The sequence below is a fragment of the Glycine max genome, chromosome 6 (genome assembly GCF_000004515.6).
Source record: "Glycine max cultivar Williams 82 chromosome 6, Glycine_max_v4.0, whole genome shotgun sequence".
Classification (NCBI taxonomy): domain Eukaryota; kingdom Viridiplantae; phylum Streptophyta; class Magnoliopsida; order Fabales; family Fabaceae; genus Glycine; species Glycine max.
Window position 1 is genome coordinate 12,538,428 of NC_038242.2, and position 14,188 is coordinate 12,552,615.

Sequence of the window (14,188 nt, forward strand, 5' to 3'; positions counted from 1 at the left end):
AAAATTTAAAATTACCTTAATGATATAAGAGTGCTTTGCATAGATCATAAATATCTTAATAAATTTAGTCACGTTGTTTAATACCCAAATTAAAACTATTCTAACTCTTCATTTTTCTTAAATATTCCTTCCTTAAAACTCATACAGAGTCAGGATATAACATCATGAATAAAGAATTCATGGTGCAATTGCATTTAAAATCATGAAGGATCAAACCAATCAACGCATTTTTAGATTAATAAAGCATAAGTCACACTACAGTTGCACTTAGGGTCATCAAGGCACAAAAACTTGGCCCTGCTGTATTTACATTATGAATTGAGAATTCCTACTGCTATTGAATTCAGCGGAGGGGGGGTATTTGGCTTGAATTCAAATTGCAGTTACGTTTTGGGATCATGAAGGCTCTAGCATACCATCACGTGTTTACGCTATGAATAAAGTGTTCATACTGCAGTTCCATTGAGGGTGCGTACCATCTTAATTTTACATTATGAATAAAGAAAATTTCAATTTAGAGCCATGGAGTCGTTGAACGAAAAATTCATCTAGAAATAAGGCTCAAATACACCATCCTGAATTTACACTGCAAATAAAGAATTCATATTGCAGTTCTATTTTGGGGGTATACCATCCCAATTTTACATTACCAAGACAAATTCATTGAGCATGCCATTCAGTTTTTTCATCCAATCCAATAGGCAAGAACAGAAATTCCAAAATCGCTGTCTAAAGTAATGCCATTACTGTAGCAAACGAAGACATTGTCTCAAAACATTAAACAGAGGGTTTTAGTGTTTGCTGAAGAGAGACATCAGTTACGTCAAATGAATAATACAGAAATTTTCAAAAAAAAAATAAAAAAATCAAGAGGAAGAGGAAAAGATATAAATGTGGCCTGAAGATCACGAAAAATCAAATTCAAACAAGTAACAATACTAAATTTAATATCAAGATTATTGACTGGACTCTACTTTCATCGAGGTCCAATCAAGATTCAAGAAGCAGTTGATCTTGCTTTTGAATCTCCGAAGATTCAATATCACAGAATAGCTGAAGATACCGAAAAGCGAAAAGCGAAAAGCGCGAGATGCAAAGTGGCGCGAACAGAGAAGCGGAAATAATATTGAATTGCGATTCTGCCACTTGATTGGAGCCAAGTGGAGAGCTCCGATGAAGAAGGCAAACCCAGAAGTTCGTCAATTCAGATGTGTCAGGTAATTATTTTTTTAGACTACATTTTTATAAGGCTAGATGTGATCATGGATCCAAGTTGTCGGAATAAAGTGTTAATGATGGGTCAAAAAATCCAAATTAATAAATATTCTCTCTCTCCCATAATGAAGAAGAAAACAGATATATATATATATATATATTATTTATTATACATTGAATCTAAATAGGCATGCCAATCTCTTTCAGATCATCATCCAACGACAGATAAACTTCGTCTAGCCACGAAAGCTCTGATCCACTGCCATCATCATCATCATCCCTATAGCAGTCTACACTTTGTTGAGACCTGATCTTCTCATAGACTCTGCACAAAACGCACTTGCTCCAACTTTGATCCTGTTAGGGACAAAATTTAATTAAATAGAATACACTCATCAATATTCTCTGCCAACCATATATAATTAACTGGCTTTACAAATTAATTAAATAAAGTCACTTACATGTTTTCTTCTTCTCCTAACACTTCGATATGAGGCAGTGTCAAACTCAGAGGAACATATATGATATTCTTGCATTACCCAACTGGTTTCAGTGCCCTGTGGAGCTTCACCAATGTGGAATACCAAGTACTTCTTCATTCCCACTTCCTTATCAAAGGTTGACAATATAGGTTTCGTGACACCTGTGTCCTTCCAATACCCATTTTCAGTGGTTCTGTTTTCATTCACTTTGGTAAAGAAATAGTACTGATTTCCACTTAACAACGCCTTACCTGTAAATATTACACATATATCCACACATTCTATATAGTAAGTTTAATGATTAAGCATTAATCATGTAAAATAATTTTATATTATCAATTAATTATAATTTAGTTTGATATATTATTAAAACAATCATTATAAAAAATAATTAATTTATCATAAACGATAATTTATAATTAAATAAAATATAAAATTATTTTATGTTGTTGGATCTACTCTCTCTTGTATAGTTATGTCACTAAATAAACATATAACATATGATCAATGTATAATTTAAAAATAAAAAAAAAGAACAGTAATTACAATAATTGAGTGAGGACACTTAATTAATTAATTTATTAAGAATACCATTTAGTTCCCAAGGATCATCAAGCTGAGACGGATCGAGATCGGGAATGATGTTGGGATGATAAGGAATAAGAGAAGCCTTACAATAAAGAAAGTGAACAACAAGTTCTTCATCAGTTGGAGAGAACAAAAACCCAGGAGGAAGGTTGATGCTTTCATCTTCCATCTTCTATATGTTGTTGAATTATTTAGTGGAATTTGGCACTACAATTTAGTTATAATTTGTCACTATATATAATAGAAAGAAAGAGAGGTCTAGAGAGAGGGATTTTGGTGGATTGATTATTATTAAAAAAAGGAGTGAGTTTCTGTAAGAAAGGCGGCGGTACGTGTAATACCATCATAAGAAAGTAGGACCAATTGATGGAAAAAGCCGGCCAAGGAAGCTAACAAAATAAGCTAGCCACAATATTGATAATTTAAGTTAACATTAAATTATTATATTACCCCATATAGTTAGTTATATAACTAGGAAGGATAAGGATTAAGGCACCTGATGAGACCCACCTTTATGTGCATGGTTCATTAAATTTTTTCACGTTTATTTAATTATCGGTTCTTTTCTCTTAACCTTACTGGCATAATCCATGACAATGATGACACTATAGGGTTTCCCACCATTTAATTATTGCAGTTGCATGCAGATTCACACAAGGTATATGCCGATAAGATGTGATATTTCGCCCCAACATCACATAAGGAATTTTGTTCATCTTATTAATTAGAGTTTTTTTTTTTATGAGTAATGTCATTCTTGCTTTTTATTTAATTTACAGCATTAATATTTTAAACTCATTTTTTTATATCATTGTACTACATTTTTTTATTATATGTTTTTTAACTCTCTCCATATTATAAAAGTGTTACGTAAAAGATAAGAGTGCGATTTGATTACTCAAATTATATTATTATATCTGAAGAGACAGACATAAAAAGTGTTCCCTAATTTCTCTCTGTATAATTTTATAGTTTGAAAAACTAAGAATGAGGGGGGTCTGAGTAATTAATACTAAAACATTCCAATATTTGTACTTATATGGATCAAACAGCAATTTTAAGTTCAGTTAAAAACTAAATCTTTAAAGAAAATAACCAATAATTTATATGAATCTTTTATCCATCATATATAAAATCTCTTAAAGTAATTAATTTCTTCCAATTGGTTCGCATATTTCTCTTTTCATAGAAATAAAACTAAAACTTATAACAGTCTTCCTCATAATCAATTTTCTGTCATTTTCTCTTTAATCAATATCTATTCGTATAAACCTAAATTCAATTGTCATCTTACATAAAAAAAACTGCCATCTGTAAGAAAAACCCACGTAGAAAAGTAATCATAGAAAGATATCTTTGTCAGTGACATCTGTCTCGGATCTGGTCCAAATAATTTTACAAGTGTGTGGATGTGGAGACAACGAGCCACTTTGACATGCAAGAGAAAAAAAAGGCTCTCTTGAGTAACACGCGTCAAAATGAAAGCGTTAATTGCTCATCGTTGCGCCATATGTTCACATGTACCTTTCATTATAGTTAGCCTCACATGAAAGTTAAAACTATAAGGCTGCTGCTGATAGCTGACGTACAACTTGACACTCTAAAAATCATCAATTCCATAGGCATGCAAATAATCCATTTGTCATATTAATCATTTGCAGCGTTAGATCGAGTTGGACGATAAACATAATTGAGGTTCTATAAATGTCATTATTCGAGGATATCAATGTGCTCATGTGCACCCAAAGAGAATTAGAAGAAGTTACATAGTTTTCGACCACCTTATGTTATACTAGTTTCCATCCATTCTCATAAAAAAAGTTTAATAACACTTAATTATAGATTATTTAGTGACCCATTGAGATCAAGTAATTATTTCTTGAATTCGTGACGTACTTAGTTCATCTTCAAATTAATAGGTCAAGAAAGTTAATTAAGACAATTAATGGAACATTTTTTTAGTCAGAAACCATGTGTCATGTGTGTGCTCTACGCCAATGCTATGGGTTCAATCAATACAACGTTTATAATTACATGTCAATTTTTCTTGTTTTCTTATACTTAATTATGACTAGAAAGAAGCATTTCATGGTTTTGCGCTAAACGAGTGTTGTACTCAAGGGTCCAAGTCTTCGAGACTTCGACCTACTTCATATCTCAAGGGTCTTAATAGCCATATAATAAAGTTATTCTAGTACTCAATCAGACAAATATTAAAAAAGACAAAACAATTAACCAGCGTTAGTGGGAATTTGGTTGTATTTACGTAAACAACAAACTAATAATAGTAGACAATTAACTTGGTGGCTTAGTATCATAGCCATCATTAACGCTATAGCTTCACAATAAAGTTAAAGTCTATGTGCTCCCCTCGTCGATCTTGAAGTGGTTGGCATGTCACTTTTAGCCGGCACTAAGTTTGATCCAAAGACAATTGTTTTACTGTGTGTGCCTATAGCTTTTTATTATATCATTGCGGCATTGGCACTTAACCTTATCCCCATCTCCATGGCCCTTCAAACCATGCATGGACAGGAATTAAAAACCATAGAAAGTGGAGAAGAATATTAGTGGAGTTTTGTTTGATTGTGTAAAAGAACCTTTCTACGTGGGGGCAAAAACACGTCTACAGTAACTTCTACAGTTATACCACTGTGTCGGCTTTAATTTTGTCATGCTAGATAATATATATATACGTGTTTTTTCTTTCACGCAAGACACATTTATTTATTTAGGCCCCTTTGGTTGTGAATTTGCAGTTTTCGATTTTAAAATATAATTTCAAAACTGAAACGTGTTAAGCTAAAATGGCTGAGTTGATTTTTTTTTTCTTTCGAAAACAAATTTTAATTTATTTCAAAAACAATAAAAATAGGTTTGTGAGTTTTAGTTGTGGTTTATCGTAACTTCCACTTCTCGCTCAACTGTTATCTCCCTCACTTTGTTGTTCGTCTCTCATCCGTCACGGAGACCGGCAACACCACCACCGAATTTGCTTCCGCCACCTCCCCAATCCTTAGCCTCACCACCGGAACACATGCAGCACCCCCTGCATCCACCGTATCCCCCTCTTTCACCATTCCACAATCCTTTATCCTCGCGCCGGCTAGGAAAATCCTTCACTGAAGGTGCGAGCTCCTGTGGAGCCTTCCCGTCACAGCGATTCTCGACGAGGAAGTGCGCAGTGGTCATGCGCTGCGAGGCACTAAGGAGGCGAATCTCTTAGAGGAGCTTGGGCCAGGTTAAGGTCAGCCTTGGAGTGGACGAGGGAGTCGCTGACCTGCGCGCCGACGATGAGGCGATTCTGATCAATGCTGGAGATGTCGGTGGTTTCTTCGATTGTCGAAGGGGAGAAGCCTTCACGGATTAGGGAACTGCTTAAGGACGCGTACTCGTACCAAAGGTCGAGGCGGTTGGCAAGGATGTTGATTCGGCCTGTGAAGAATAACAAACTCAATAGGCAACGTAAATAAATTTTCCAAACTTGCAAGATGTGAGGAATACCGATAAAATATAAAGTGCAAAATAGAAATTAAGAAAAACTACACACAAGAGACACAATTTGTTTAACATGGAAAATCCCTTAATGCAAAGAAATAAATATACTATAATCAATAAAAATACAAGAAAGTCTCCAACAAGTATACTAAAACGTGGTACAAATAGTCAAATCAAGACAGAGACACAAACAAGAAGATGAAACCCCAAAATATAGAACAGAGAATGCGAAACACTTATTTCTATTTCCAGATATTTATTTAATGATCCAACGGGAAAAATTGATGTATCAGATGTGTAGAACCTGCTTTCCAAAAATCAGTTTGATCCAACGGTCAACAAATCCGCAATTGCAACCTGAAAAATACTCTCTAGTGAGTGTGTGAAAATCACAATGATTTTCCCTCTTCTTCACTCTCAATGTTTTGTAACTGTTTTTTCCTTAACAAATGAGTCTCTCTCTTTGTCTCCCTAATCTGACCCTCTCCACTTAAATAAGTGAAACAAAATGAGTCTTCTTATTTGGATCTTTACTCCACATAGAAAGAGAGCCAAAAAAACCCAACACTTATTATGAGGAAGGGTGTTGGGGGAAGGCAGAAGGGTTAGTAGACTTGATGCTACGGCAATGGAGGCTGTTGGGGCTTCTTGAAGGAAGATAAATTGAGGACGATGGAGATGAATTTCACAAAGTAATGAGAGTAAGGAACTTACAACAACTTCTAAAATTTTAAAACTGAAACTGAATTTATTTTTAAATAATTTTAAAATTGAAAACAGAAAACCACCCTGGACCTTAAGTACCAACATGAATAACCCAGCAATCAAGTAGTCTCTTTATATAACCCTTCCCCTGTCGAGGCTAGGCAACATTTTACTGTGGATGATGTTCCTCATTCATTTACTTTTGTGCGACAAAAATTACAATTTAAGGAAAAGATTAAAGAAAGGAGGGGAATATTAGATATTTAAAAATAATAATGTGAAAAAAATAAGTTATAAAAAATGTTGTTAAAATCTATATTTTTATCCTTTACCATAGTTGTCAAAATCCAACAAATCTGATGGTGGAGCTAACACTATACCATTTCATTAAACTTAAAATCTATATTTTTATGCTTTACTATAGTTTTTTTTTAATTTTCAAAACAATCAAAATAAAATAATGTAATAGTTAGAGTAAATAGTATAATAATAAAAGAGGAATAAATGAGAAATTTTATTATATAGTGTTGAGTGTAACAAATAGTTATGTATAAATGCAAACAATACTTTAATAATCTATTCTATCTTTTCCTATATAAATTTGAGTGCTCAATTTGAAGAATAAGCTTTTGGGTTCCGGGTTCTCTTCACTCTCTTATATATGTACATATATCACCTCTTTCCTTTTTACATAGTTATCTATACACATCTTATGTATCGAGGATTGGTTTTTTTTAAGATTTTATAAAAAAAATTATTGTTATAGGAGCCCAGACGCATGATCCTTCGCAGTCGGGCTTCCCAACAAACAGGTTATTTATAACTTAACTAATATTTAAATGTGTTTGAATATTTTATCTATTGACAGATATTAAATTATCTATAACGCTACATTGTCTATATGATTATCTTCGACCTTTATTTATAATTCAAATATTTATCTCTAACATTATTTCTAAGCTCTCGGCTATTATCTATAAGTTGAGAATTATGTATAACACTACAACAACCCCTACAAATAAGGACCAACACCGCTCTCTTAGCTACTATAAAGGCAGGTTCCATCGAACTCATTTACATGACTTGCTCACACACTCAGCACACACGACAACAAGCCTATGCTCTCTCTCTTTCGCTCATACGAGCCTTATTAAGCATATACTTGCTTTTCTTTCCTTACATATATTTGTACTTGAGCATTGAAGTTTTTTGTTTTGTAAGTCTCCCCTCCTATCAAAGGTACCTCTCCAAGCCGACGTGTGAAGTTCAGGACCCCACTCAACCACGTCCACCCTGACGTGTCACAGTTCCGAATTTTGGTAAGAACAAATAATAATAATAATACTTACCAAAATTCGGAGTTGGGACACATCCAGGTGAGCATGGCCAATGTGGGATCTTGGATTTCACACGTCGACTTTGAGTGTGGCCTTTGCTAAGAGGACATGAAGGGAGACTTGCAAAACAAAGACTCTGACACTTAAGTAAGTATATGAGTTAGGAGAATAAGAGATGAAGAGAGTGTTTGTGCAGACATGTTTGCTCGTGCCCTGGAACATGGTATTTATAGAAGATGAGTGGAGCTGCGGGTCCTTATTTGTAGGGACTGTTATAGCATTTGCAAATAATTTTCAGATTATGGATAAGAGCCGATAGATAATTTTTTAGATAATACGTAACATAAAGATAAAATCTAATAGATAATTATACCTCATAGACAATGTGTAGCTTGTAGATAATTGAATATATGCCGAGAGATAAGAAAATTCAAATGTATTTAAATAATAAAAGGTTGTTTGTGTTCTTGTTTCAAGACTAACACGGAGGGTTGACACAGGTCCTCAAAGTGCCATGGTGTCACATGTATTTTGTGGAACCTAGATACTACATTATTATTATTATCCTTTCATTCAAATTAAATCATATTAAAATATAAGTTATACCATGTTACATTATTTTTAAAATATTTTTATACTATTATGTTTCAAATTTAATTCAAATAAAATGTTATTTAATATTTTATATTAATTGAATTCAACAAAAAAAATATAACAAAATTATTTTAATTTATATAATTAAATGATTGTATATAAAAAAGCATTCAGCTTGTAAATTTGAATGGATTAAAATGCTATTGTCTAAAAAAATTCATAAATCAATTGATAAGATATAAAAACCAAATTTGTCAAATAAACTCTTGCGTAGATCAGGCAAAATTCAAATGGGTATAAATAATTATAAATTCGTGCATGAATGGACATTTGATTTAGATGGTAAATGTTTGATTCAAATGGGTATATAATAATTATATATTGGATTCAAGTTTTATGTTTGAAAAAAAAATCTGCTAACTAGCTAGTACCACCATATATATGTTTTCAGCTCAAATATTATCATCATCTATTGACAAATTATTATATATAATAAAGTTATTAATTTTTATAATAAATACCTTATGAATCTTGCCAATTATAATTTCTAATTGACATGATAAAAAATCTTGCATTCATGTCATGAAGTCTATATATTAAAGTCTTCAAATTTTTGCAAAACTATTATAGTTTAGTTCATGGTATCATAAACAATGGAAAAATATGTAAAGACTATATACTGATCAAATGATAAAATCAGTTTATATCTGTTTATTGGAGAGAATTTCTGTGAAAACTATATATAGTTTATCGATCGTTTTCAGCGTATCTTCATTCGATTTCAATGTTTATGGCAAAAAGAGGAATGAACTGGGTTTGGATAAAAACTGACAAGAAAAGAAAGTTTTCGAAGGCATACACGGCCATGGCCCTTGTGAAAAGATGACCAAGTGTCACGACCAATTCTATCTATCGTGTGCCCTTTTAAAAAAGCATATATAATTTAATGTCTATTTTGTCCATGTTTATTATTTGATATAAAAGGGGTTGAATTGGCTTAGGGTTAGGTCTCTGGCAATTTCAGGTAGAAAATCAACACTGTAGCAAAAAGAGATCTGTTCTTTCAAGATTGAGATTGACACACTACTTGTAAAAGCGGTTTTTATTTATGTTGTTTTCTCTCCTCACTTCTTTAATGCTTTTAGTTGGAGTTTCTTTAGACTATACCTTTATAAGAGTAGAAATAGAACATATATATGGCCTATTAGGAGCCTATAGTCCAGTGTGGTTGAGTTTCAACTAAAAAATTAGGAAGTTAATTAAAATAAAATTCAATGTATAATTCTATTATGTTATATCATACTATATATCTAAAAGTTAAATTGCAATAAAATACAACGTACGTTGTATTTTATCAACGCGTTGATAAAAAAAAAAATCAACTGCATAAAAAAGAGAAAAATCATCTACATAATTTTCACAAATCAAAATAGATAAAATCTATAATCATCTACTTAATTAGTATGCATGTAAAGTGTCTTAACTCAGGAAAAATTTAGTGCATAAATATATATAATATGATTATAAATATAAATATCGAAATTTTTATTACATATAGTAAATTAGTAAAGCATAAAAAATTTAAGCATTAACGTGGAAAAAAACGCAAGCATATAGGCATGTGACGAACAAGTTGCCGCATACATGTCATGTCTTTCTTCATTTCTAGCCACCAAAACTCCCTTTTCAACTCCTGATGCATCTTTGTTGCGCCCAAATGAATACCAAACTTACTTTTAAGAGCTTCCTTTAAACCCTAATCACTACTACAACTAATTTCCAACTATGATAAATGTGATAATTCACTTCATGATGTCTCAACTGTATGAATGCATAAGCAACTACTCTTTAATTTATCTTGCATCAGAACACATTCTATCCTTTCACATAAGCATCACAGTACACTTCAAACTTTCTTTTAAGATAAAGTAGTATCAAAACTGAAGCAAGGAGATAGATGCGAAAAAAATAGAAATAAAAAAAATATGAAATAAGATGAAGAATTAAATATCTTTTAGGTCATATATATATATATATATATATATATATATATATATATATATATATATATATATATATATATATATATATATATATATATATATAATTTTTATTTTTAGTTCCTAATATTTTTTTTCATTGTTCAGAATCTCAACTATGTATTAAAAGTTTTATTCTGGACCTATATCGTTAGTTAAATAATGATATGATATTATCCTAACGGTCCATATATATTAAAAGAATCATTGAGATGATGTTATGTCATCATTAATTAATTAACGTTAGAGACTCAAAACAAAACTTTTAATATATCAGATATTTATCAAAGAATTTATCAGGGGCTCAAAACAAAAATTAGTATATATCAGGATCTCAAACATATTTAAACCTAAAGCTATGTTTGATAAGATGTTTTAGGTAGTTTTTATTTTTTTTATTAGTTGAAAAACTCATTTGATTGTTCGATAAATAATTTTTTTAATGGCTTTTAGTATTTTTTGAAATGTTATTTGAAGTAATATTTTTTAAAAATTTTAGCTTCTAGTTTTTTATATTTTTTCCTTTTTATTCTTAATATATTTATCATTTTTAAATAAATTATGATTTTATTATTTTTCCATTATTTGACACTTTTCAATTACTTAATAATTAGTTTTATTAAACACTTATAATTTAACAAGTCAACTCGTACTTTTCAGGATAACTTTCTCAACTTCTAACTAATTTTTCAACTAATTTTATTAGCCAAGAGTTATAAAAAAATAATGTGAAAGTGGGGAAAATCTTAAAGGATAATATCATTATTTGACACGTTATATCGTCGTCCTATAGGCATCTCCCACACTATTTTTTTTTTATTATTATGATCGTGTATTGATCAATTTTTCTATAAAAGCATTTATTAAGAGGGGAACAATTAAGAACAAAAATAAATTGAGTTTCTCTTATAACTTAAAATTAACTTATCACTTAAATTTTTGGATATGTTAGATGGGAAGGCTTCTATAAAAACTATAAAAGTTACAGTGCATGAATTAATAAATTTTAACTTAAATGAGAGAAAATAATTTATTTTGTTTTTATTTTATACTTTATAAGGGGAAACTTATTTTAATGTATGGTATTGTATTTCTAAGAATTATATTTTAAAAACATTATATCTAGGAATGATATTCTTACAAACATTTAAAAAACACTTTTGGTTGACTTCAAATGCAAAGTCTTGAAGAAGAAATATTAATTGTTTGGTAACTGATGTTCTTGAAATTTTTTAGGGGGAAATCCAAGTCTAGGAATTGCAAAAAAGCTTTCCTGTGGAAATTGGGATCATGTGAAAGAACAAATATGAAATATCGCACCAGAAATCTCTTTGAAATTTCAACTTAATTTTAAACACAGTCTATATAAAACTTGCAAAGGATTAAAATATAATATAAAAGGTTTTGAAACCTGCAATAACAAGTCATTTTTGTGCTGCACAGCCTACGGGTATACCACATGCCAAGGTGATGTACCCTAGAAGGCAGAAGCCTCATGCCCTTAATGTCCCGATTTATACAACCCGCAACTTAATAAACAAGAGGACTATAAGGAATATAGTATTTTCGTATTTTGATTTGTCTTTTTTACATGCATCATAATCTGAATAAAAACTAAGGTTAACAAACCTGCAAAACTCTAAATCTTTCTGATTTTTATATTATAGCACTCAACAACAACACCACATTGCTATTATATTAAAAATTATAAAGGTTGACTTGGTGATTAAAAAAAAATTAAAATCATAAATTAGAATTCTTTTTTTCCTGATAAAATAATAATAACAATAATATATACATAATAATAATACATTATCCATATCTCATCTCATTTTCTATCACCTTAATAAATGTGAGGGAATATATTTTAGGTGCAAGAAAATGAAGAAACATATATTATTTTTGAAAGAGTTGCCCTAATTTATCGTGTATGTTACTCTATTGCAAATATTAGAGATGACTCAAAGACTTGAGAGACCTAAAGCAAATTTAAGAATGATACTTTTTATTTACTCATAAAATAATTTATTAAAATTATCATTGTTTATTTAAAATTAATTTTTTTGAACTTTTTGTGATACAAAATTATCGATTAAATTGTCGTAATTAATTTCATTTAATATTTTTTTCAATAGACAATAACGTCAATTCGTATAATTACAATTTGATAAAGGAACATGTAAGTATGTAATAATTATCAACAAAAGAATATTTGAGTAAATAAGAGTACAATCAGTTTTATTTTTGACTTTTACCTGATTGACACACTCAAAGGAAAGAAATACCAACTATTCCCTCTATCATTCCTTCAAATAGAGACACATGCATATAAAAGTTGAGAATAAATAAATAGGTATTGAGGAGCTATTGGCTAATGTATCAAAGTAAAATAATAATCAAATAAACTAAAAAAACATATTAGAAGACAGAGATATAACACGGAGAAAAGAAGACAGAATTAAAATTGAATAGGAAGAAAATAAAGATAATAAAAATAAAAGAAAAACTTTTGAATTTCTTTAGCTATTAATTATTAAATCTTTTTTTAAACAAAATTATAATATTAGTGAAGAATTGTTACTCATTAATTATTACGTATTATACCAATAAAAAGATTAACCGTTATTTATAATATTTTAATTAAAATTTATTTTTAAATATAATTTTACAATAATTTTTTTAAGGTATATTAATAATTAAAAAAAATTTGAGACGTTTTTTTAGGGGCCTAAAACCCTTCCTTTAACTGTTTGAATCTTAAGCCGACTATGACAAATATTATGCAAGTCCTCCATCAGTGGCTAATCAAAAGGTAATGCGTAGTGTCACGTCGTGCGATGATGGTAGAAGGAATAACTGTCACGGCTTCTCAATTCTGGCTGTTATACTTTGAATGGTAAAGAGGGAAGAAATAGAGGTGAAGAAATAGGGATTTTACTGATCCTTTCGTTGCTTTTCTTCTTATCACTTTGGAGAAGGATTTCTAGTGTGTGAGGCTTTCCATATTTTTTTAACATTTTTATTTTTAGAGTATCTTTTTTATGGATGTAATTTAAGTAATTTATTTTGAGTTGTTTATTTTATGTTAATTAATTTTTATAATGTCATGTCATAGTTAAATAATTCATATATATATATATATATATATATATATATATATATATATATATATTGTTATAATGATATATAATTTTCAGCCACTCTTAAATTATTTCTCTCCTAAATGATTCTTAAATAACAAAAAAAGTATTTTTTACTCATAAGCATTGGTTGCTTATATAAACAATCAGAGCTTAGTTTCAAGCAATTCAATATGATACGTTCATCATCTCTAATGGTAAAAAAAAAACTTTAAGCAACAATATCTAAAAATAAGCAACTCATTAAGCAACAAGTGTTGAAGATGCTCTTAGGGTGAACTTGGTTTGTGAAAAAATAAGTGAGAAAGAAAGAAAAATTTAAAAAAAAATTGCAGAGTCTTATATGTCCATCACACTATGTTAATTTATTAGGTATTTTTTTATATTTTATTCCATTTCACTCCACTTAAACAACCATTAATCAATTATTTCAAACACATAATTTCTTTTCAAGTAATAATACACAAATACTCATTTATTTTAAACACAATTTATCAACATTTTCTCATTTCCCTCTATATCTTTGTCTTCATATTACATCATAAATCTTATTATATTTTTTTTTCTTTGATCTCTCTCCCTATATGTTT

At 30.0% G+C, this 14,188-nt stretch overlaps 1 protein-coding gene across 2 annotated transcripts; it reads right to left on the minus strand.

Moving 5' to 3' along the window:
* Positions 1–1,314: 1,314 nt before the first annotated feature.
* On the minus strand, positions 1,315–2,556 carry LOC100815777 (NAC domain-containing protein 104). Of its 2 annotated transcripts, none has more exons than XM_014776473.2 (3): positions 2,373–2,556; positions 1,677–1,948; positions 1,315–1,572 (listed from the first exon to the last, which is right to left on the minus strand). In XM_014776473.2, the coding sequence occupies exons 1-3, from the start codon at positions 2,452–2,454 to the stop codon at positions 1,396–1,398; spliced, it is 531 nt and encodes a 176-aa protein (XP_014631959.1). In that variant the 5' UTR covers positions 2,455–2,556; the 3' UTR covers positions 1,315–1,395. The 2 variants fall into 2 exon arrangements, with proteins under 2 accessions (XP_014631959.1, XP_003526868.1); XM_003526820.4 differs by having other exon boundaries at positions 2,289–2,542.
* Between the last annotated feature and the right edge of the window lie 11,632 nt (positions 2,557–14,188).

Excerpts from the sequence above, each read along its gene's own strand:
- LOC100815777 (XM_003526820.4), bottom strand. The coding sequence starts at position 2,454 with ATGGAAGATGAAAGCATCAACCTTCCTCCTGGGTTTTTGTTCTCTCCA. Across the intron at positions 1,949-2,288 it reads TGATCCTTGGGAACTAAATG|GTAAGGCGTTGTTAAGTGGA; the intron begins GTATTCTTAATA and ends TAATATTTACAG. Across the intron at positions 1,573-1,676 it reads TTAGGAGAAGAAGAAAACAT|GATCAAAGTTGGAGCAAGTG; the intron begins GTAAGTGACTTT and ends TGTCCCTAACAG.